This window comes from Pipistrellus kuhlii, unplaced genomic scaffold (assembly GCF_014108245.1).
Source record: "Pipistrellus kuhlii isolate mPipKuh1 unplaced genomic scaffold, mPipKuh1.p scaffold_m20_p_6, whole genome shotgun sequence".
Classification (NCBI taxonomy): Eukaryota; Metazoa; Chordata; class Mammalia; order Chiroptera; family Vespertilionidae; genus Pipistrellus; species Pipistrellus kuhlii.
The window spans coordinates 24229086-24254011 of NW_023425562.1; the positions used below are offsets into that span (position 1 = coordinate 24229086).

At 46.2% G+C, this 24926-nt stretch overlaps 2 protein-coding genes across 2 annotated transcripts in view; both read left to right on the forward strand.

Annotated features, from left to right (window-relative positions):
• The first annotated feature begins 781 nt into the window (after positions 1 to 781).
• On the forward strand, positions 782 to 23401 carry COPG1 (COPI coat complex subunit gamma 1). The gene is made up of 24 exons (XM_036417954.2): positions 782 to 937; positions 1902 to 1954; positions 2404 to 2484; positions 2719 to 2790; positions 2918 to 2997; positions 4206 to 4281; positions 4515 to 4607; positions 5040 to 5126; positions 6239 to 6396; positions 6491 to 6624; positions 8921 to 8988; positions 9249 to 9437; positions 10385 to 10480; positions 12995 to 13238; positions 13906 to 13981; positions 14618 to 14721; positions 15143 to 15268; positions 15598 to 15666; positions 17311 to 17453; positions 17776 to 17947; positions 18603 to 18700; positions 20081 to 20219; positions 20477 to 20575; positions 22953 to 23401. Exons 1-24 carry the CDS (start codon positions 901 to 903, stop codon positions 23081 to 23083), a joined length of 2625 nt encoding a protein of 874 aa, XP_036273847.1. The 5' UTR covers positions 782 to 900; the 3' UTR covers positions 23084 to 23401.
• HMCES (5-hydroxymethylcytosine binding, ES cell specific) overlaps positions 7659 to 24926 on the forward strand; it is a 34431-nt gene continuing 17163 nt past the window's right edge. Inside the window, exon 1 of the mRNA XM_036417957.2 lies at positions 7659 to 7663. The gene's annotated coding sequence lies outside the window, so the exon portion shown is untranslated. The remainder of the gene's footprint in view (positions 7664 to 24926) is intronic.

Genomic DNA, 24926 nt, shown 5'->3' on the forward strand with positions numbered 1-24926 from the left:
GGGCACTTTCGGTCTTTACCTTGGCATCAAGGTGTGCCGTCCAAGGGAGGTAAACCCTGGGCTATGCTTCCTTTTCCCCATCTCCCACTTCTCCTCGTCCTCAGCGCTAGGGGGCGTATCTAACAGGCTCTCCATAAATACCCCAAGTATTTAAAACGCACATTTTAGTTTCTATGCTGGTCTTTTACTTTAGTTAGATCCCTGAATGTTAAAATACAAAACCATTTGCACCAGAAACAGACGTGATAGGAGGTGGGCAGAGGTAAATTATAAGAGCAAGTTCATGCATTAATTCACTCAACAAGTTTACTGAGCACCTACTGTATGCCACAGCGGTGAATAAAAGACAACAAAATCAATAAATTCAAAATAGTGTTAGATGGTTATTCTAGCTAGAGGCTAGGGCAGAGGACTGAAAGTGAGCAGTGGCTAGAGAGGCCTCCCTGATAGGGGATAACATGTAACATTCATTGGGGGTCTATGCGGGCCGGTGTGCTAGGCGCCTCACTTCCGAAAGCCTGTTTAAACTCACGCCGCGACGCAAAGGCGCAGGGACTCCTCCTCCTATTGTACAGATAAGGTGGAGTCCAGTGCAGACCTGGGGTGCCCGCCAGCTCCGAGTCTAAGGCCGCAGCGCCGTCACTCCTAGCCCCAAACCCCATAACGCATCCCCTGGAGCCCAAGCCCCTTCCGGACCGGAACTGGGTTAAAGCCTGACTGGGCGGGGCGCTCGGCGTCCGCGCATGCGTAGGGCGCGGAGTGCGCCTGCGCAGAACGCAGGGCTTGTCGCAGGGCTACGTGGCTGGCGGAAGTGCCTGTGTGCGAACGCCATCGGAGCATCGCAGGTAGCCGCGCCGGTCCAGCACAAGGCTACTGCTTGGCGCCCCCTCCGGCACCACCATGCTGAAGAAATTCGACAAGAAAGACGAGGAATCGGGTGAGGGGGCCCAGGCCTGAAGCTAGGGCTGAGGAAGGCTGGGCCATCGCGCAGGCTCTCAGCATCCTCCCTTGGGAGCCCTCCCTTTGGGGCTTCTGTGTGACCCGAGGCCGAGGTCCAATGAGGGGCAACAATGAGGGGCAGAGGTTTGTGCAAAGGTCCACGACTGGTCAATGGCAAGCCTCGGAGAGCCAGAGCATGCTCCATTGCCCCCGCTTTCGTAAGATCGTAACGCTGTTCGCTGGATGACCTTGGGCGGGTCACGCGCCTCTTAGGGCCTCAGTTTCCGCATCTGTCGGGGGAGTAGCAGATGCTCTTTTGTCCCCTTTTCCGGTCCGATCTCTTGGGATTCGCCAGCACTAAGTTGATGCTGGCAAACGGGGTCGTTATCTGTGGGGCCAGTGCCCTGCGGCTCAGAACCTGGGTTCTCATTCATTTATTTAGCAAACATCTTGAGCACTTACTGCATGCCAGGCACTTAACTGTGTCCTCATACTGCAGTGGAAGTGAGACATTTACTGCCTACGCTGGGAATATTAGAATGGTCACAGGCATAATGGAGGCGAGAGACATAAACCAAATAATAATAAAACATGTAGTTAATTACAAATGTGACATCCCCTGTGAAGAAACCCTAGTCACTGGGAGATGGTGGTCCTCACACATAGCAGGGGTCAGTTAAGTACCTTGTGCACTAATGAATGAATCTGAGACAAGACACCATGAAAGACACAGAAGAACGGTACCAGGGCAGCTGAATGACTAAGTGGTTTGTGGTACAGGGCAAACCTTGCAGGAGAGTGGTATGACTTATATGCAGGTTGTAGAGCTTTGATTGCCATTCGGAGGAGTTTGAACTTGACTAGATAGACAGTCTGGACATCTGTCCCTTTTCTATGGGAGAATTCTGAAATTCAGGGCCACCGCTTGTACTCACTCAGTCTTCTCTGTTCTCTGAGTATAGGTGGAGGTTCCAACCCATTCCAGCACCTTGAGAAGAGTGCGGTACTCCAGGAGGCAAGTGTCATCTGTTCCCCTCTCTCCTCTTAATGTTCAGATGGATTTCATTGATATGCTAACACATTCAAAGTGCTGGTTTAAAGAACCAATAGGGGAAAAAATCTGTTCCAGGAAAGACAGGAAAACTTCTTCCTGGAGAGAGTTCAGTATGCTTACATTTTTGTTGTTCTTCATTTCTCTTTCTACTTAACAAGCGTTTACTACTATTTGTTAGTCAATAAGTGAGCATATTCCTAACTAGGATTGAAATTAAGGAAGATCTCAGGAGTCGTTAATAGATGAATTAAAGAAATAAAAGCCAAAACCCTTTCCTTATGAAAATAAGCTTATCTAAGCAACTGAATTTATTTATTCTGGGGACTTCTTAGCCTTTGAATGTGCTTGATGGGAAATGGGAGGGAAATATACCGGACTAGAAAGTAATATCCTTGGTCACTTCTTCTTAGGCCCGTGTATTTAATGAAACTCCCATCAACCCTCGGAAATGTGCCCACATTCTCACCAAGATCCTTTACCTCATAAACCAGGTAACCGGAGGCTTAGGGGTAGAGAAAACAGCGTTGGGAGATGTTGGGGAACTTAAGTCAAATAGCCCTTAGGCTATTCAGCAGCCCAGTGGTCCAGCTTTGGATCCCCTCCACATCCAATTCTGATGTGTTGTCTTTGATGAGGGCTCTGAGGACCTGGCCTGGGCTGATCCAGCTGGAAGAGCCTTCTGGCTCCTTCATCCCAAGCTGATACTTTTGTTTTGATTAAAATAGGGGGAGCACCTGGGGACCACTGAAGCAACTGAGGCCTTTTTTGCCATGACCAAGCTCTTTCAGTCCAACGATGTAAGTGCCACAACAGCTTTCCTTGAGAGGGGAAAGTCTGGAGTTTTGTGTAGTCTGGACTTTTCTTTTTCTAACGCCAGCCCTCATGCTGGGCTAGGGGTCATAGGGCTTTTTCCATCTTTCCCAGCCCACCCTTCGTCGAATGTGCTACTTGACCATCAAGGAGATGTCTAGCATTGCAGAGGATGTCATCATCGTCACCAGTAGGTAAGTCTTCGGTCTGTTGATGGTTTTTATTGATACAGAGATCATTTTTTCTCATATATACTAGGCAATGAAACTTTAAAAAATATATATTTTTATTGATTTCAGAGAGGAAGGGAGAGAGAATCATTGATCGGCTGCCTCCTGCACAGCCCTTACTGGGGAATCGAGCCCCAAACCTTGGGCATGTGCCATTGGTTGAAATCGAACCCTGGACCTTTTGGTCCACAGGGAGACGCTCTAACCACTGAGACAAACCAGCTATGGCTAGACAATGAAACTTGATTGACTTTTGATGAAAGGCATCCTTTCATCTTCTGATTCTTTTATCCTTCATTTACTGCTGCCCACCCCATGGCAGTCTCTCAGAGACTAGAGTATACTGTTTCCCTTTTAATTCTCTGGCCTTAGCTTGGGCACCTTGCTTTCCTTAGATTTCTCTTAGTTACCTGAGTCAGCCTGGAACTCTCACAATGACTTTAGTGAATACCAAGAGAGAGCACAAAAAAAAAAAAAAAAAAAAAAAAGCACAAGAAAAATGGACATAGAAAATACAAGAGGTATACAAATAGGTTTCCTTATTAATACTGGTTTCTACATTAGGCTGAGTGATGACTAAAGTATATCCCTGCCCTTAAGATCTGGGGCGCGGTTCTCTTATTCTTGTTCACAGTTTTTGGGTTTTTTTTTTGTTGTTTTTTTTGGTGGGGTGGGTATAGAAGGGGTGTCATATATTTATTTGAGGGTTCATTTATAAAATATCTATTGACTGTCTATTAGTCCCTGTGATTCGCTCTGGGACTGGAGCAGCAAACAAGACAGACATAGCCTCTGCACTCCCAGAATTCACAGAGAAAGAACCAGGCAGTCATGTCGTTCAGATAGGACATAACATGGGACATATGATAGGCTGAGAGAACAGACCAGAAAGGCACCCGCTTTGAATTTGTGTCATGAAAAGCCTCCTAGAAGACCTGAGCAGTGTCCTGAAGGAGGAATAAGAAATAGCAGAGATGGAGCTGATGGAGTGAGGAGGTTTCCAGGCTAAGGAAACGGCATACACAAATGCCTGGAGCGGAGAGATCGCATGGCCTTTATGTTAAAAGAGTTCATGCTTGATGGTATTGGCAGTCAGAAGCTTAGGAAATGTTTTAGTAAAAGCAGGGGAGTTATCTGGTCAGTTTTGAGTTTTATGCCTTCTGCCCCTGCAGCCTGACAAAGGACATGACTGGGAAAGAAGACAACTACCGTGGTCCAGCCGTGCGAGCCCTCTGCCAGATCACTGATGTGAGTCTGCTGCCACTGTCCAGCCGTCTTCCCTTCCCTGCTTTCAATCAAGGTTCAGTTCCCCCCTTTGCATGCTTTAGGTTGTTCCTGCCTCATAATGAGGGTTGGGGAGCACAGGAAACATGTTTGCTTCCTCCTCGCCTCATTTCTCCACACCATGTCACCTGCACTCCTGAAGGTTACCAAGGATTGATGAGGTCCCTCCCCTCCTGCCCCACTCCTTGTCCCCCCAGAGCACCATGCTGCAGGCTATCGAGCGCTACATGAAACAGGCCATCGTGGACAAGGTGCCCAGTGTCTCCAGCTCTGCCCTGGTGTCTTCTCTGGTGTGTAACTGCAGCCGGGACCCTGCAGGGCCAGGGGTTGGGTTGGGGTTAGAGGGAAGGCAGAATATATTCTAAAGAAAATATTAGAATTGCTTTCCAGTAGATAATAAAAAGTGCTTCTGTATCCCCAGATCTGAGAGTCCCACTTAGCTTCTTAGTGAAAAGTGCCAGGGAATTCTGGGTTGATTGAAGAGGGGCCAGTTGAAGAGCCGTGGTCCATCTTTTGGGGTGACATATTATAGGAGTTAAAGCCTGGGAGAGTGAGGGTGGGAGCTGTCCTGTGCTTGTGCACCATCTCAGAAGACCAAGACAATGGAGAGGTCCTGGGCTTTGTCTGAGGGAAGAACCAGGCTGAACTGCAAGCCAGGCCCAGCAGATGTGATGGGAGAGCCTCCTGCCTTCCTGCCCCTTAATGTGCCCCTTTGCCCACAGCACCTGCTGAAGTGCAGCTTTGACGTGGTCAAGCGCTGGGTGAATGAGGCCCAGGAGGCGGCATCAAGTGATAACATCATGGTCCAGGTGAGCTGTGAGCGGAGCAGGGGCTTTAAACTACTTAGGCCGATGGCATGGCACTGGCCAGTCAGAATGGACTCTCACCGCAGAGATCCTGGTGGCCCCTGGCCAGAGCAGGATTTAATCCTTTTGTCACTGGATTATAGGGAGACTTGAGGGGTTTTGTAGAGGGGGGCTTGGGTTAGGGATTGCTTACCACCTGGTGCCAAAATATTAAAAGTATTTTGATAAAGTTTTGGGGTATGAACTATAGCAAACCTGGCCCAGGCAGGCCGAGGGCCTTTGCCAAGCTGGCTTTGTTAGTGATGCATGGAAATACCTTCGTGGGACTGTTGTCCACATAACTCTTCTTAAGTGATCTAGGCCTTTTAGCTCTGTGTGTCTCAGTTTGCTTGTCTATAAAATGGAAATGAAAGTTTCTGCCTCACAAAGCAGTTGGGATAAAATGAGACAACATCTATAAATATCTGACACATCTGGCGCATACCTGTACAGTCTCTGTATATTTTTCTCTTCTCTTTCTCTTCACCTTTTGCATTGATTCTCATCTCCAGGGTCATCTCAAAACACTTCCCAGGGTCAGAGAAGCTTCTTAGCATTTGAATGCCACTCTGATAAGGAAACAGAAAAGAGCTGAAGGGATAGGAAATAGTTTTGTTCACCGTGCATCTCTAGAATGGAGTCCCTGGATTTCAGGTTCTCTAGATCTTTGCCAGTACCAACCATGAGTCTTTGGGCAAGTCTTTGGTCTAAGAGTATCTAGTTACTTATCTATCTTTGTCCATGCTCAGGGCCCAGCTCCCTCCTCCATCTAAAGACACTGGGTTTCTTCCCATTCTTTCATCTCTGTGGTGTCTGTTGTCCCCTTCACATCTGTACTCGATGATGCCTGTCAGAGCCCTGGCCAGAACCAGGGACAGGAACAATAACTACAGACACACTGTGTCAGGAGCTATCTAGACAGACCGTATGGAGGACTTGTCACAGCCATTACGATGCCCATTTTAAAAAATAAGAAAGCTGAAGCCCAGAGAGATGCAGAGGCCTGCCCCAGGCCACACAGCTAGTAGACCTAAGCTTCACGTGTTTGTACTCAGCTGCTATCTTCTGTTCTCTAGTACCATGCTCTGGGGCTCCTATACCATGTACGTAAGAATGACCGCCTGGCCGTCAGTAAAATGATTAGCAAGTTCACGCGGCACGGCCTCAAGTCTCCCTTTGCCTACTGCATGATGATCCGGGTGGCCAGCAAGCAGCTGGAGGAGGAGGACAGCAGGTAATGGCTCTTGTCTCCCCTCACTGGATGATGCCTCATTCAACCTACCGTGCCGGGCCATTTCCACCTTCTTACTGCCTGTGTTCTCTTGTAGCCGTGACAGCCCACTGTTTGACTTCATCGAGAGCTGCTTACGCAACAAGCATGAGATGGTGGTCTACGAGGCCGCCTCCGCCATTGTCAATCTGCCAGGCTGCAGTGCCAAAGAGCTGGCCCCAGCTGTGTCAGGTTACCAGCATTCCTTCTTCGAGCTTTACACATTTGTGCCTCCTGGGAACTAGGCCCTGGGCTGGGAGTCAGGGGAAGAAAGAAAATGCCCTCGAATAGGCCAAGGTCTAATGTTAAGAAAAGGAATTAGTACCCAGTAAGCACCTGCTCTGTGCTAGGTACTCTACTGGGGCCTCTCACATGTGTTATCCTTGGGGGATGGGGCTTTTAGTTTAAGGTGACCAGAGGTGATTTTTAACAATTTGTCCCGCGTCCCGTGGCGTTTAAAAAAAAGTCCCGATTTTTGGAAAGAATCTGTACTCAATGAATCTTTCCAAAAATCAGGACTTTTTTAAAATGCTGCGGGACGTGGGACAAATTGTTAAAAATCGGGATGTCTGGTCACCTTATTTTAGTTCCATCTTACCATTAAAGAGACTGGTTCTGATAGTGCCATAGGTGAGGTTCAAATCTGTTCTGCAGCGTGTCGGGCTGGCTGGCCATGCAGGAGGGTCTGGTGGAGGAAACCAGGAATTATGAAAGCAGTGCATGCTTCCTAAGGGTTGAGCTGTCTCAGGTAAAGGAAGAAGCAATTCAGAGGGCAGGGCCTGATAGCCACTAAGTGTCTCTGCCCTTAGCATCTGAGAGCCTGGGCAAGTCATCCGTCTTCTCTGTGCTTCATCTTCTCTGGAATGTGGATAGTAACTGTGCCTGTTACATAAGATTACAGTAGGCAGTAAATTTGTGTGATCTATACAAATGGCTTTGAAAAGTGCTTAGCACCATGGTGACAACAGAGAAAGTGCTCTTTGCTGCTATTGAGAATCCACTTTCCTTGGATTGTTTCGGATCTAGTCTGAGCATTCATGCTTTATTTGTACAGGTCCGGGTCTAGGTGTTGTGATCTCACTGTATTAAGAATGCACATGTGCCGAAACCGGTTTGTCTCAGTGGTAGAGCATCGATCTGCGGACTAAAAGGTCCCGGGTTCGATTCTGGTCAAGGGCATGTACGTTGGCTGTGGGCACATCCCCAGTAGGGGATGTGCAGGAGGCGGCTGGTCGATGTTTCTCTCTCATCTACATTTCTAGCTCTCTATCTCTCTGCCTTCCTCCCCGTAAAAAAATCAATAAAATATATTAAAAAAAAAAAAAAGAAGAAGAAAAGAATGCACAAAAGATGTGCTAAGTAGTTGGTACTGGAAAGTTGTTATGTTAAGAGTTTAGAAAAGGAGATGTTCCTCGGATTGCTAAACACAGATTCAGAGAGGGGAGAGTGTTCTAGAAGGACAAACTCAATAAAAGTCAAGATGTTAAGGCAGGAGAGTTTGAGGGCAGCCTTTTTGGAATGAATGACCTGTTTTTTTAATCACCATAATAATGTTATAACCTGGCCAGGCAGAGAGATGGGGTTCATATTTGGAGAGATAAGTCTCTTTCTTCTTGGAGATGAAAATAGAAGAACCAAAGGAATTTCTTCACTGATTTAAGTATTCATTCATTCTTATTGTATTCCCCATATTTCCAGAATAATGAAACACATACATAGGATAGAGCCTTCAAAATAAAGCCAAGTAATAGAAAAGAACATGGTTACCTCGGAAAACAGCAGGCATGTTTACTGCTACCTCAAGTGCAGAATTGAGCCCTGAGCTTCCTGACAACTAAGGCACAGGAAGGGATATGGTGCCTGACATGCCCCTGCCAGGAGAGGAACGAAGGCCATTGTGTAAGCCAGGAGTGAGGAAGTTCTGTTGGTTTGTGTGTGTGCTTCAGGAGAGCGGGATGGGGTTCTACTTCACAGGGGTCCACAGCTCAGACTTCATTCAGGTGCAGGCAGTCCTCGATGTCAGCCCTGGTTCTGCCATTTGCTTACTGCTAACCTAGACTTACTTCAGGTGCTTTACCCCTTTGTGCCTCAGTCTCCTTCCTGTTAAATGGGGACAACCGTAGCTGCTTCATAAGGCTGTGAGGAGTCACCACCACAGGCATGGCAGCTCCAGCACAGTGCCTGGCACACAGCAGGTGCTCAGTAAACAGACACTCTCATCGTTCATGGGACCCATTGGGCCCTCAAGTGCATAGTATGGCCTCTGTGCTCATGGCTTCAGTACCCAGGAAGAGAACTCGCTTCCGTGGTTGAGGTGGGGGTGCTAGCAGGGAAATGAGCTGAAGCAGAGGGTTTGGGTCTGAACGACCTCAGAGCCCTTGCATGCTCTCGATGCCCTATTCCTGCCCCTCTCCTGGAGGCCTACCTGGGTTTTTCCAGCTGCCCAGCAGTGAGAGCAGCCTGGCACATGATATCTGTCTCCCCACAGTGCTCCAGCTCTTCTGCAGCTCACCCAAGGCCGCTCTCCGCTATGCCGCTGTCCGTACCCTCAATAAGGTAAGGGTCCAAGACAGGCAGAAGGGGGACCTGGCCTTCTGAGAAGGACATGGGAGGTAACCTGATCCAGCTGGAGGTATTTCCATGTCCCTGACCTTACCTGGATGTATGTATCCCTGGTCACAGTCACTTTCTACCAGATGGTGAGATGAGTTCATCCAAAGGAACTCTGACTAGACTCATCCATTGGGATGACAAGTCCTATTTTTTTTTTTTTTTTAAATCTCTTTCCTTGTCCTCTATCTTTCTTCCAAAAATAGGTTGCCATGAAGCATCCATCAGCAGTGACAGCCTGTAATCTAGACCTAGAGAACCTTGTCACAGATTCGAATCGCAGCATTGCCACGCTAGCCATCACCACTCTGCTCAAGACTGGCAGCGAGAGCAGCATTGACCGCCTCATGAAGCAGATCTCCTCTTTCATGTCAGAGATCTCAGATGAATTCAAGGTACCCAGGGCACCTAGGGAACATCCATATTCCCCAGAATCAGGAAGGTGCTCTGTGTTCCCACTCCATGTTCCCTAGCCACTGGGCCAGGATTGACCTGAGGGACTGTTCAGGCTTAAGGATTCAGTGGAGAAGGCCGGTATATACAATAACTAACCGTTAATGGGGTCTGGCCTTGGGAGATGCACACAATCCTGTCTCTGGTGTTTGTCTACACTGTCCTTTGTATAGCCAGTTGACAGGATAAGGTGTGAGGACCAAGGGAGTTAATGCTGTCAAGGATGATGCTGTTTTCTAGTGTGGGTTGATGGTGGGGCCATTGACTGAGGGAGAAGGAAGAAGGAGGGAGAAGGTTATGTCTTGGATAAAGGAAAGAAAGGTAGTGATAGTTACTGCAGATGTGTTGTGTTTGTGGGTATGAGGTGGACTTATCTGGTAGACATTTGGAAACACTGAGCTCAGACAAGAGACAAAAATCTGAGAGCCAGTGGCATAGAAGATGTAGTTAAAACTATGGGAGGAGATAAGATTGCTGAAGAGAAGAGGAGAGGACAGGAGACAGAGTACCCAAAGAGGAATCAGAAAAGCTGATTGGGAGAATCTCAAAGGAATGGGGGTGAGGGAGCAGTAGGAAGAGAAGCAAGACAACTGAGATGGAGAGGGGACTCATAAACTTACCGTGAGGTCTGAGTAGCAAAGCAGAGTTTGGGGCCCAAGAGTATGGGTCTGGGACTGTTGGGACTGTCTGCCTGCTATCCTTCCCTGGGTGGGCTCAGGGACTGCATGTTCCCTGAGGGTGGGTGGGGATGGAGTTCCTCGTTTCCCTGCCCTGTGTCACTTCCCAGGTCTGGCCTTGCTTAAGGAGGGACTTCATTGACAGTTAGTGAACTAAGTAACTTCACCTTGGTGGCAGGAGGCTTCTGCTTATGCATGTCTGTTTGACTCAGGTGGTAGTTGTCCAGGCCATCAGTGCCCTGTGTCAGAAGTATCCTCGCAAGCATGCTGTCCTCATGAACTTCCTGTTTTCCATGCTGCGTGAAGAGGTAAGAGTAAGATGCATTCAGGGCATGCCAGAGCTCCTGGTGCTGGGAGCAACTTGGCTGCTGCCTCCATGTCATTTGGGTAAACCCAGATCCAACTGTTAACTGGGTAGATTTTCTGGTTCCTGTGGCCCTTTAAACTCCTCATGAACCAACAGGTAAACGTGTAGTAATTACTAGTAATTGCAGTAATAACTATAAAGATTTAGTACCCTGACTTGAAACAGTACATGCCCTGAGGCAGTGCTTGTAGATAATGGGGAAAACGTGTTTCCTACAGGTAGCTAGTGAAGAAGCATTCCGGACCATTCTAGGAACTCCATGGGGTGGTTTCTGGTGAAACCTATGCTGATATTATGACATTTGTCCTCTTCATTCTGACATGAATTAGTGATTTACTTACCCCACCTTTCTTGGATATGTCAACAAAGACGATTAACTCAGAGGAGCAGAAGCAAAGTGTTTGTGGCGTAGATTAGGTCTCCAGATATTTGATGCTCCTTTGCCCCAGTCCCAGAGAGGCCCTTGGACCAAGGCAGTAGAGAAGCCATTGCCTTCGGTGTCTTTGGGGTTCCCAAGGGTATTGGAAGGGAGGAGAGCACTAACGCTGAGGGAGCCTGTATCTAATGGGCCCAGCACTTTGGAGACACTACACAGTGTACACCATCTTGTAATCCTCACAACAGATCTTGTCCATTGACATTATTTTTTCTTTTTAAAAGTCAGGGATTTGAGACTCAGAAAAATGAAGTAACCTGCCTGTGGTCACTTGACGAATACGTGTCTAAGCCCAGATCTACCTGACTAAAAAGCCCATGATTTTCTTCCGGATCTCCTTTTCTCGTAGAAGAATTCATGGGTCCATATGAAATTGAATGTAAGAGGTTCACTTATCAGGTTGCAGCACTTAGACAGGGAGATCTTGTCTTATAGAAACGGATCTGTTTCTAGCTTTTTGCAGAGAGGCTTGTCATTCTCTAGTAAGAGCAGCTGCCAGCACAATCTGGATGCACCTACTCTTAGCTTGCTGCCCACCAGGCTGACTGACTAGCTGTAGAGGTGATAATGACAATAGTGCTTGAAGGTTTATAGTGTACCTACTCATGGCAACCTTATTGAGCTGTACAAATCTGAAAACAGGGGCCTGATTTGATCCACAGGTAAGTTTTACTTAGATTGTAAAAGTTTTAAACATTTCAGATTACTAGCCATTATTAAAAAATCAGGAAAACCTCCACCGCCACCATAACAGATTTCCGGTTTTCGCCCCCCAAAATTGTTGGATCTGGCATAATGCTAGGCTGAGTGGTGATTTTCTTTGTTGGATGGGACAGGCCCTGTCCTTTGCCCCACTGTTCCCATTTAGTCTGCTTCATGTTGCCAGGTTACATCCTGGTATCTGTAGGCATCTCATTTGCCACCTTCGTCATTAAAGTCTGTAAGTAGCGGAACATAAATTTGATCAAGGATCTTCTGATTCTCCACTGCCCCATTTTGCCTTTAAAAAAAAAAAATTGTGGTTAAAATATGCATGACAAAATTTATTATCTTTACTGTTTTAAGTATATAGATCAGTATTAAATATATTCAGATTGTTATGCAACATCTCTTTTTCATCTTGTAAAACTGAAACTCTTTACCCATTAAATATCAATTCCTCATTTTCTGCCCCCCAGCCTCTGGCAATCACCAATTTACTTTATGAATTTGACTTCATATATAAGTGGAATCAAGTAATATTTATCATTTTGTGACGGGCTTATTTCATTGAGCATAATGTCCTCAAGGTTATACCATGTGTCAGAATTGTCTATGTTTTGTTTTGTTTTTAAAGACATATCTTTTTTTTTTTTTTAATTTATTGATTAGAGAGAGGGAGAGAGAGAAACATTGATTTGTTGTTCCACTTATTTATGCATTCATTGGTTGATTCTTGTATGTGCCCTGACTGGGGATCCAACCCTCAACCCTGGCATATTGGGATGATTCTCTATCAACTGAGCTCCCTGGCCAGGGGTAGAATTTTCTTACTTTTTAAGGCTGAATAATATTCCATTGTGCATACAGACCACATTTTGTTTATTCATTCATCTGTCAGTGGACGTCTGGATTGCTTCCACCTCTTGGCTCTCGTAATTAATGCTGCTATGAACATGGGTATACAAACATTTCTTCAAGACCTTGCTTTCAGTTATTTGGGGCATATGCCTAGACGTGGACCTGAGATAATATGGCAAGTCTGTTTTGTTTAATATTTTGAGGAATTACCAAAGTGTTTGCCATAAAGTCTATACAACCCATTTTGCTTTTTATGTCAAAGTTAGGAAGAAAATAAGACTCAACATGTTTTAATTAAACCAAATATAGTTAGAACTGGAAGGGCCCCAGCAAACATTCAGTCCAGGTCTTTTGTTTTACACAAAAAGATTCTGTTTTTGATCCTGGTTAGGCTCTGAGCCTCACAGCTCATTCTGGAGCCAGCAGCCTCCTTGTTCAGCTTGACCCCTCCCACTGCAGGGTGGCTTTGAGTATAAGCGGGCCATTGTGGACTGCATCATCAGCATCATTGAGGAGAACTCAGAGAGCAAGGAGACAGGACTGTCACACCTGTGTGAATTCATCGAGGACTGCGAATTCACTGTGTTGGCCACCCGCATCCTGCATCTCCTGGGCCAGGAGGGGCCCAAGACCAACAACCCCTCCAAGTACATTCGCTTTATCTATAACCGAGTGGTCCTGGAGCATGAGGAGGTCCGGGCAGGTAGGTCTGAGATAGGGCTGAACATTGACTCTTAGCTTGTTCTTAACTAGGCTGCTCTTATAAAGGGACCTGAGCCCCAATGGGAACAGGGCACTTGGTGTTTTTGGCTCACAAACTCAGTTTTTTATAATATTGTAGAAGGACCTTAGATGCTTAGAGGTCATCTAATTGAATGGTTCTTAATCTCTATATTTGTTTTATTGATTTTTTTCTCTTTATATTCGTGTTTAACTTTATTCTTTTTAACAATAGCTTTGAGATATAATTCACATACCATAAAATTCCTCTTTTAAATAAGTGTGCTATTAATTGCGCAAATGTTATATTATTTATTTTAATTTACTACTCTTTTCTCCTCATGCCCACTGGATAGATTTTTCTCTTTCACCAATTGGTAATCATGAAGTAATAGTTCATTTTCTCATTGATATTAATCTAATGCTTAACTGAATTAGGCCACTTGGATGCATAAGTTGAGAAACCTGACATTGGCCAGCTCCTGGGGCCTCATCATAATGCTGAAAGTGGCTCTTGGAACCCTAGATTGGGACTGACTTCTCGATGAAATAGCTGAGGAAATTGAGGCTGGTTGGTGCTAAGATCCACCCAGAGTCACTTGTGTTGGCTCTGGTGTATCAGGTATATTTTTTGTGCTTCATAAACACAGGTGCTGTGAGTGCTCTGGCCAAGTTTGGAGCCCAGAATGAAGAGATGTTACCCAGTATCTTGGTGTTGCTGAAGAGGTGAGTCTGTGCCAGAGGGTCCTGACAGATGACAGAGTTCCTTCAGGCTCAGACAACTTTCCTTTGTCTCTTTAACTGTAAAAGGGAGGGGTGGTAAATTTGTGGTCTTTTTGTGTCTGGGTTCTTCAAGATATTTTCAAGGTTCATCCATGTTTCAGCATAGACCGATACCTCATTCCTTTTTATTGACTAATATTTTATTGTTTGGCTGTACCACATTTTATTTATCCATTCATCATTTCATGTGCATTTGAGTTGTTTCTACTTTTTGTCTCTTGTGAATATTGCTCCCAGGAGCATTCCTATACAAATTTTTAAGTTTTCTTGAGGATATAACAGGAGTGAAATTGCAGGGGCATATTAATTTTTTTTTTTTTTTTTTTACATATGCTCTTGAATACAGAAGATTCATTGCCTCCCTGCTGGGTTGGCTTTAGGAGAGAACCCAGGGAATATGAACATGTGACCTCCTGATAAGAGTTTTGTGGGTCCCTTTGTGGGTTTGATGGCTAGATATCACATCTGGGGACTGTGCTCTCAGAGCTTTAAAGAGACCAGCTCACCATTCTTTGATGAAGCCTTTTAGTATCCATCCTGTTACCCCTTATTCAGAAGTACCTTGTGTTCTGGCGGCAGGTGTGTGATGGATGATGACAATGAAGTCAGGGACCGAGCCACCTTCTATCTCAATGTCCTGGAGCAGAAGCAGAAGGCCCTCAATGCAAGCTACATCCTAAATGGTGAGCCTTTCCTGGTCTGTCTTTGGCCCCCTACCAGGGCTGTGACCCTTTCCATTACTCTGGGCAGGGATAATCTGAGGCAAGAATTTCCTAAACTTTCATGGCAACTTCATGGCATGCCTCTGATCCCAGGGGACCTCGGTCCTGTGGTTTACCCAATGTGGGTGGAAACAGCCCAGTGAATTGAAACACTGATCGTTAATTTAAAAACCGTTTGTGTAGTGCTTTATTGTTTATCAGTCCCTGCTGGATGTATATTTATTCCCCACCCCGATCCTATCAAGGGGGTATTGGATGAAGAAGTAGGTGGCTTTCTCAGGGTCATACAACCTCCATCCTAGGGCCTCAGTTTTCCATGGGGGATTCCTGGTGCTCATTCTGTCATTCCTTCCAAGCAGAGTGACCTCTCTCTGGCCTCTAGGTTTGACCGTGTCCATCCCTGGTTTGGAGAGGGCTCTACAGCAGTATACTCTAGAACCATCAGAAAAACCTTTTGACCTCAAGTCTGTTCCCCTGGCCACCGCACCCATGGCAGAGCAAAGAACAGGTAAGCAACACCTGTACTCCTTTCAGAGGCCCTGAGGTTCACGCCTCCATTGGAGGGTCTGCATTGACCATGAAGCCATTAAACGTAACCAGGATGGATGGGGTTGTGCTGGGAGAAGGGGATAATCCTTTTTGTGTCTGGCTTCAGGAAATGGACACATATGCACACACACATTCACACACACACACACACACACACACACACTTGCTCTCTTTCTCACGTTTTATATTACACACTCAGAAAATTGTAATCTCTAAATAACAGCACTGCTCAGCACCACAGTGCTCCATTCGTGGAGTTGTTGATCACCATTGTATTTTCTCCCGCAGAAAGCACCCCCATCACAGCAGCTAAGCAGCCTGAGAAAGTGGCAGCCAGCCGGCAGGAGATCTTCCAGGGTGAGTAACAGTGCTCGGTGGGGCTCATAGGAGCAGGGCTCCATCTCCTCACTTTGGAGTGGCTGTCCTTCCCCGGGGAATTCCGAGTAAAAACTCTCACTTATGGGTCTGTCCTGATGCTGAGCCCTGAGAGTATTTTAGACAGTACATTGGTCCTCATGTGGAAGATATTAGGTCCACTTGGAATTTGTGGACTTGGAAGTTCGGAGAGAGTAATTTGCCCAAGGTTGTGAGGGAGCTGACATTAAGATCCAAATAAAACTGGCTTAGAGCTGCCTGTCACAACAACCCTGTGAGAAAGATTGTATCTATTGATATTTTATTGGTGAAGACACTGACACTCAGAAACATTACCTGATAGCTGGAAGCAAAATCCCCCAGCTGATAAGTACCAGTTCTAGAACTTTAAGGCCCGGGGAAATGAATTCCCACAGAAAAATATTCTGGTGGCTGATGATCATGAAAGCCTAAAAGTTCCTCCTAATATGTAAGCTGACTGTTTCTGGGTATCTAGTAAGGCCTACCTCTATATCCCACAGCCAGGTTCTAGCAGTGGCCTGGGTCCTGTTGCCTGCACATTTCTTAGATAATGGTCTTTTAGGCTGCAGAGGACTGAGCAATCTCGTAGACTCTTTGTGGTGAGGAGGAAGCAAAATAATAGCAATAATGCCTACTTTCTGTCTCTATCCCTGAAACAGAATTGAGTACCTACTAAGTGCAGGGCAAAATATCAGATCCCTGGCCTCCGGGTACAATTCCTGACCCTGAGGAGATGAATTTAATTGGAGAGACGAGTTGAAGTCTTAGGAACTTGCTAGAAATTCAGATTCCTGGGTCCCAAACCCAGAGTTTCTGATAAAGCATATTTGGGATGGGTCAAGGAATTGGAGTTGTTTTTAAAAAAATACATTTTTATTGATTTCAGAGAGGGAGAGAGATAGAAACATCAGTGATGAGAGAGAATCATTGATCAGCTGCCTCCTGCACACCCCACACTGGGGATTGAGCCTGCAACCTGGGCATGTGCTCTTGGCTGAAATCGAACCTGGGACCCTTTAGTGTGCAGGCCTATGCTATATCCTCTGAGCCAAACTGGCTAGGGCAGAATCTGAAACATCTTTTTTAATTTTTATTTTTTAATGTATTTTTCAATTATAGTTAACCTAAAATATTAGAATAGTTTCAGGTGTACAATGAAACAATTTTTATTGGCCATTTGTCTTAACTGACCAACATATAGGACCAGATTCCATTGCTATAACAGCATTCATCTAATCCTCTTAGTACTTTCCTACTTTCATCTTCTTTTAAGAATTTTTGGTGAGCTTCTAAAGTTGAGGGTGGGGTGAGTCACCAAGTAGATTTTGCCTAGAACATTGAGGTCTCTTAGTCAGTTCGTTGCTTCTGAGATCTTTTGTGGGATTGAGGGGAGGTATTCTTGGTGGGTGGTACAACTGAACAAAGCTAGGGAGATGAGAAAATATGTCAGTATGTTTAGGAAATAGAAAATAGTTGTGTGTACATATCCACCCATCTCAGTAGGATGGAAGACCTTACAAATTGAGCATGAGCATTTATTAGAAACCATCACAAGTTAGTCGGGGAATTGAGAAGCTGAGTAAACGTGTGGCCTGTGTTTTTCAGAGCAATTGGCAGCAGTGCCAGAATTCCAGGGGCTGGGGCCCCTCTTCAAGTCCTCGCCTGAGCCTGTGGCCCTCACTGAGTCCGAGACAGAGTATGTCATCCACTGCACCAAGCACACCTTCACTAACCACATGGTGTTCCAGGTGAGCAGAGAGGGCTGAGGTCCAGCTAAAGCCTCCTGAGACCATGGAGTGGTCCCAGATTTCATGGGTCCTGTCGGGTAATGGCTTACCCATACTGAGTTGTTTGGGACCCAACTTGATGACTGCACCTGTCACCAACTGGTCTCTTGCACCCTTGACCCAGAACCTTTCTGGCTCCTGAATGTCAGCATGGAGACAAGAACCTGAGCAGGGTGACTGGGAAGGGAGTCAGCTTGGCCCCTGAGTGAGAGGTAGAATCTCCTGACTTTTGTACTAGACCTAGAACAGTGTCTAAGTAACCCCCTCTTCCTTCCTAATCCAGTTTGATTGCACAAACACACTCAATGACCAGACCTTGGAGAATGTCACGGTGCAGATGGAGCCCACTGAGGGCTATGAGGTGCTGTGTTATGTGCCTGCCGGGAGCCTACCCTACAATCAGCCTGGGACCTGCTACACGCTGGTGGCACTACCCAAGGAAGACCCCACAGCTGGTGAGCCCCTCTCCAGATACCAGCCTGGCCTCAGGATCAGAATGGGATGGGCAGCTTGTGTGCTGACCATTTATCTCTTATTGAGCTTCAGCTCCCTGATTTCAGTCCTGAGAAGAATGGCTAAGTCTGGGTTCTTTAAACTTCCTCCTCATAGAGGCCTATGGAGATTAGTACTGCCATCCCTATTCATAGATGAGGAAACTGGGATTGGGGTTAAGTGGCTTATCTAAGTTCAAATAGCTGATAAGAGGCCAAAATCAGATCTATCTGGTCCTCAAACCAGTATCCATTATGCCATGAAAAAGTAGAGGCAGGCACAAACACTAAAACATCCCAAATCCACTCTTCCCAAGGAAGCACCGGCTTCTTTTCCAGGCCTCAGACAGTAGATCTATTGTTATTATGTGGACATAGCATCCATTTCTGCTTTTCCCTTCTCCCTTCCCCACAAAGGGACTCCTTAAACTCATGACTTAACTCTCCTGCCCTTCAACAAGGTGGTGCCTTCTGTCCAGATTTGTGGGGCTAGGTAGCATGTTGCCACTACTGATAACGTGGGAAAGGCCTAGAGTGCTGGCGGTGGCCACCTCCCTATGGAGAAGCTCTTCCCTGTAGTGGCTCGGGACATCCTGACCACAGCCTTTCTGTCTCACAGTGGCCTGCACATTCAGCTGCATGATGAAGTTCACTGTAAAGGACTGCGATCCCACCACTGGGGAGACGGACGATGAAGGCTATGAAGATGAATATGTGGTAAGAAGATAGAGTCAGGAGGCTGTTTGTGCCTGAGCTGAGAATAACTCCCCCCTCCAACCCCCCCAGAAGCTGACAACCAGACTTAAAGCAGATTCTTGCTGTTTTGAGCTTTACAGCTCTCTTTGAAAGAAACTGTTTTTAACGTGGGGAAAAAAAATGAATGCTCATGTGTAAAATAACCACAACTTGGAAAATATAAAAATAAAGTCTAAACAAACATTACCCATAGACTTTAAAATAATCTTATATAGCTATGTCATAACTCACTTGATTCCTTTCATTTGGGATTCCACATTTTTACTATTTATAAATACTGCATTAAGTATCTCTTTGTATATAAGTTTTCAGATTATTTCGGTAGGATAGATTCCTAGAAGTAGAGTAATTGTGTCAAAGGTAAGCATGATTGTAAGACTTTTCCATTCATATTATCAAATTGCTTTCTAGAGAAAATGGATGAGTTTGTATCTGCTAGCTAGTCCTTTTATACACTGAAACAGCCCTTCCAATTCTATCTTTCTGAGGTTGAATGGAATCTTTCTGGGCTTTGACCATGGAACAGTGGCTCAGTAGCGCCTGATTATAGACCATGATGCCCAGTTTGGGAATGGAGAGTGTTAAAGTTCCTTATAACTAGAAGGCCTGTCACTGTGGAATACAGCTGACATCACTGTTGTGTTGTATCATCTTAGAATCATTGTTGAGGAAAAGCCTTTCCTGAGCCAGCAATGACCCCGTGGGCAGGAGCTGCCCTAGGCCAACTGAGCTCCTTGGGAGAGCTGGGTCTGACATTGCTTTTACTGTAGGAGCTGAATCCTACTTAAGCACGCCTTGAATATCTGCAAGAAGAGGGCTTGGTGGAGATCTGTTGGATGAATAAATGGGAAGTCTTTGTACAATTAGTCCAAGGTGCAGGGGATAATTATGTGACATGTTCAGGGAGGATACAGCTAAGATTGAGACATGGATCAGATATACGTCAGGCCCAGAGGACACAGCTGAAGTAAAGGGGAGTACCTCCTGAGTATTAGGAGTGACGCTCAGATCTCTATGAGCACTCTCCTGTACAGTCCCTAGATTTTTGAGGCACTGATTCTAGGCAGGCTTCAAAAGAGATTTGATCTTGCAGCTAATACCCTCAAGTGAGTACTTTGTCAGGGCATTTTCCAGGGGAATACTTGGCTGTGAGGACTGAGGACAGGTACCTGGTCAAGTTGCTGTGTATCCCTAGAGCCTAGCACACTGTTCAGCACCTAGGAAGTAACTGCTCAGTGTGTTGCAGGAAGAGTGAGCAGTGAGTTCAGAGCAGAGGCCCAGTGCTGAGCAAGGACACTCTACTGGAGGTGTGTACCCAACATTTAACCCCCCTCTCCCCAGCTGGAAGATCTGGAAGTCACTATAGCTGATCACATCCAAAAGGTCTTGAAGCTGAACTTTGAAGCAGCCTGGGATGAGGTAGGGGATGAGTTTGAGAAGGAGGAAACATTCACCTTGTCTACCACCAAGACACTTGAAGGTAAAATCCTTGGCTACTTACTGTTGAAGTACTCCTCATATTTGCTCCCTGCTCCTATGCCCCCAGGGATCAGAGCCATCTCTACAGCACATACTTCAGATGCCACTTTCTTAAAAGCTCTTCAGAGTAGGGGTAGGGGATGGGGAAGCTGTGGGGGCACAAGGGGGAGACAAGTTATCTGGCTTAACAAATACAAAATAGTATTGAATGGAAACTAATTGAAATAAAAAAATAAAACTAGCATTTCTCCCCTACAGAGGCTGTGGGAAATATTGTGAAATTCCTGGGAATGCACCCTTGTGAGAGGTCAGACAAAGTGCCGGATAATAAGAACACCCACACATTACTGCTGGCCGGTAAGCAGCATTTCCAGTTGGGAAGGGCCTGGGTATCTTGTAGCCTGGATGCCACAGCATCTTGGGCTGTGGGCTCCCACTGGAATCACAGGGACGAAAACTCACAAAGTAAAAAGACCTGGAGTGAAAAGTCTCCACCCCGATCTTTGCTGCCAGTCTTCCAGTTCCCTTCCAACACACAACCATTGTTACTATTACAGACAATGCCAGTATGATGTCTTTCAGTGATTTTATGGATATAAAAGCTAATATGTACATATTTCCCTTTTTTAATTCAAATGTTTATGTGCGCATGGTTTTACTTTTTTATTATATATATATATATATATATATATATATATATATATATTTAAAAAATTAATTAATTTTAGGAGGGGGAGATAGAAACATCCTATATAATAAAAGGTTAATATGCAAATAGACGGAACAGTCCATTGACTTGTTGTTATGACACGCACTGACCACCAGGGGGGAGATGCTCAATGCAGGAGCTTCCCCCTAGTGGTCAGTGTGCTACCACAGGGGGAGTGCAGCTCAGCTAGGAGCCGGGCTCAGGGCTGGCAAGTGCAGCAGTGGTGGTGGGAGTCTCTACTGCAGGGCCAGTAAGGAGCGAGGGGTCCTGGACTGCAAGGGCCCTGGACTATGACAGCCCTGGACTGTGAGAGGGATGTCTGCCTGCTGGCTTAGGCCCGATTCCCCTAAGCCGGCAGGCAGACATCCCCTGAGGGGTGCTGGACTGCGAGAGGGTGCAGGCCAGGCTGGGGGAACCCCTCCCTCCCCCTGGCCCAGTGCACAAATGTCATGCCCTGGGCCTCTAGTCAATAATAAGAGACAATCATTGATCAGCTGCCTCCTGCACGCCCCCTACTGGGGATGGAGCCTGCAACCCAGGAATCAAACCCGGGACCCTTCAGTCTGCAGGCTGACTTTCTATTCACTGAGCCAAAGCAGCTAGGGCCATATGTTTTTACTTTTTACTTAAGAGTGCATCTTGGAAATCTTCCCTATCAATACAGTTTCCTCATTTTCTTTTTCATATTATGATAAAATATATACATAAAATTTACCATTTTATCCATTTTTAAGTGTGCAGTCCAGTGGCATTAAGTACATTCATATTATTGTGCAATTATCACCATCCATCTTCAGAACTTTTTTGAACCTCATTCTTTTTTGGTAGCTGCCTCAAATTCCATTGTGTGGACATACCATATTTTATAGAACCAGCCTATATTGATGGATATTTAGAATGTTCCAGTGTTTGCTATTACATTGTTAAAGTGAATAATCACACATGCACATGTGTACACCCACATACTTTATTTGGCTTGTGTGCACTGAGGTCAAAGTGCATTTCTCATTGTGATAAATATTTCCAATTACTTTTCACAGAAATTGTATGCCTTTCTTTCCACACTCTGATGTAGTGTGTTATCTATGTTATGACCTTTGCCAGTCTGGATGGAAAATGGATAGCTTGGTGTAGTTTTATTTTACATTTCTTGCAAATTGAATGACATTAAGCTTCTCAAATGTGAAGTGCCATTTGTATTTATTTTCTGTTTTATGAATCATTTTCATATTCTTTGCCTAATTTTCTAATAGAAATGGGATTTTAAGCATTCATCATAGAAAAAAAAAAAATAGAATGGTATAATGAACACCTATGTGCTCTTCTTCCAGTTTCAACAACTATAGCATCTGTATCCCTACCATTGTCTCCCTTGTCGGAGTATTGTAAAGCAGATTACAGTTATATCATTATGTATGTAAATCTTCCTGTATCTTAAAAAAAAACCAAAAAAAAAACCAATCCTTTTTTTAAAGGGGATGGAGTGGCATAATACAATTATCATACCTAAAACAACGAACAAAAGGAAATTGGAGATTTTTTTTTCCTCCTGAGTGTTTATAAACAGTAGCTCTGCTTCAGTGCCCTGCTCACAGTTGACAGCCCCAAGCCCGTGTTTCCGGCCACAGTGAAGCAACCCAGTCCCATGGGTCTTGCAGACACCTGCTCTGCGGTTTTGTCATGGCGGGGCTGTCCCTTCATCTGTGCTCTTAGATTCAGCCAACATATGTGAGAGACCCTGTGATATGTGAGAGACTCTGTCCGTTAATTCATTTGATCTTGACAGAAATTTAAAATATGGTTAGTATTATTTCCTCCACTTTCTGGTTGAGGATACTATAGCTCGGAGAGGTTAAGTGATGTGTGCAAGGTGTCACCCGGGCATTTCAGTCCAGTTTTCTGGTCCCAACCCTACTCCCACTTCACTACCCCAGGGCGGCCTTGATCAGTTGCTGCCAATGCCACCTCCGCATAACCTCTGCGTCCCCCTCTGCCTTACACGCCTGTGTTTCTCTTACCTTCCAGGTGTGTTCCGGGGTGGACATGACATCCTTGTGCGCTCCCGGCTGCTGCTTTTGGACACGGTCACAATGCAGGTGACAGCCAGAAGTTCCGAGGAGCTGCCAGTAGACATCATCTTGGCATCTGTTGGCTGAGGGCCTGCTCCCACTCTTGGCCCCCAACACTACGCAGAAGTTGCACCTTCCTCGTGTATCCAGTGGAAACCCCGTCCTGAGCTTCTGTATTCAAAAACAACTAGGAATCATTGGGGTGTTTTTATTTTACTTTTGCCCCAGGACTGTTAGGGGGTAACTTTTTGTTTTTTAAGGATCATTTTAGTAGTTTATCCTAGAACTTGCTGCCCTGCCTGCCAAGGAAGGATATCACAAATTAATAAAATGCTTGCATCTCTTGAATTTATCCCCAAAGAAACCAGCTTATCCCTATAAATAAATCAGTATGTATTTATTGAATGACTGCTGCTTCTTGTTGACTCATGCTTAAGGGGCTCCACCTTTCCCCTCTGGGCCTCCCTACCAAGAACACCTACTCTGCCCTCTCTTCCACAGACCTTTGGCTGCTGTTCTTACCATGAGGCAGGACCCTCTCTTACTCATCTCTGTCCAAGCCTCACACTCAGGAGCAGGAGCAGAACTGGTTCACTGAGGGAATGACACCAGCTGACAGGCTTTGAGTTCAAACACTTAATTTTTGCATTTTCACAACCACCTTCTTTTTCTGGGTGATGGATGGAGGCCCCTGAGGGTTTTGGATGGATGACCTGGGTATCCCTAACATCTGAAGTGTGTGCTGGGGTCTGCCTGCTCCCACTTCAGTCCAATTCAGGGAATGCACAGAAAGGAAAAACAGTCTGGAACTTGCTCTCTCTATTAGCTCCGGAGGCAGAAATCCCTGGTTTATGTCTCAAGGGAGCAGGCTCAGAGGCCACCTTAGTTGTATTTGTAAACTCGAGCCAGGTGGTTTAGCAACTGTGTAACTGAAATAAATTTGCAAAGCACATTTTTAAAAATCCAGGACAGCTCTGGTTGGTGTGGCCTCGGTTGGGTATCATCCCTTGCACCAAAAGATTGTTGCTTTGATTCCCGGTCAGGGCACGTGTCCTGGTTGCTGCTGGATCCCTGGTTGGGGGCCCTGGTTGGGGGCGTGCAAGAGGCAGCTCATCCATGTTTATTGCTCTCACCTTATCAGTGTTTCTCCCTCTCCCTTCTGTAAATAATCAATTGAAAAATCTTTAGCCCAGCCCACCTGGCTCAGGGATTGAGCACTGACCTTTGAACCAGGAGATTCAACAGGACTGCTGGCTGGACCCCCAGTTTGGGGCGTGCAGGAGGCAGCCAATCAAGGACTCTGATGTTTCTCTCCTCCCTTCCTCTCTGAAATCAAGAAGAATATTTTAAAAAATAAATCCAGGTCCTCCCCCTTAGAGATTCAGATGGGGTGAAGGTGAGGGCCTTGGAAAGGTGCATTCCGGGGCCCACTGAAGTGAATCACTTGTGTGATTCTTGCAAGTTTACCTGATGGTCCACTTTTGCCCCAAACTTTGAGTCAGTTACTAGGCCTGTGAAGTAAAGAAAATACTTCCTGATTTCACCTCTATAAAGACCGGGGCCCTAGAGTTAGGGTTCCGCTACACACCGAGGGCACCGCAGGCCCCCCCCCGGGACCTTGCTAGGGTCTCTGCCCGCGCCGCGGGGGAGGACCTGGTCCTGCGGATCCAACGTGGAGGGAAGTCCATCTCCAAGAGCTCGAGGGCCCGGAGTCCCGAAGGCAACCTTCGTCACCGAGCCACCTCGTCAGGAGGCGGGAGGAAAGAAGCCGGGACTGCAGGGCCTCGGGGCGCCCGGGGCCACATCCCCGTGGGGGCGGGGCTGGTGCGTCAGCGGGCGGGGCCGCGGGCGGCGGGAGTGTGAGCGGGGCCGGAGCGCAGAGCGGGGAGCGGGGCCCGGAGCGCGGAGAGCGGGGAGCGGGGCCCGGAGC

Coding starts and splice junctions, on each gene's coding strand:
- COPG1 (XM_036417954.2), top strand. CDS start 901: ATGCTGAAGAAATTCGACAAGAAAGACGAGGAATCGG. Junction 9,438..10,384: donor AGATCTCAGATGAATTCAAG/GTACCCAGGGCA, acceptor TGTTTGACTCAG/GTGGTAGTTGTCCAGGCCAT. Junction 13,982..14,617: donor ATCTTGGTGTTGCTGAAGAG/GTGAGTCTGTGC, acceptor TTCTGGCGGCAG/GTGTGTGATGGATGATGACA.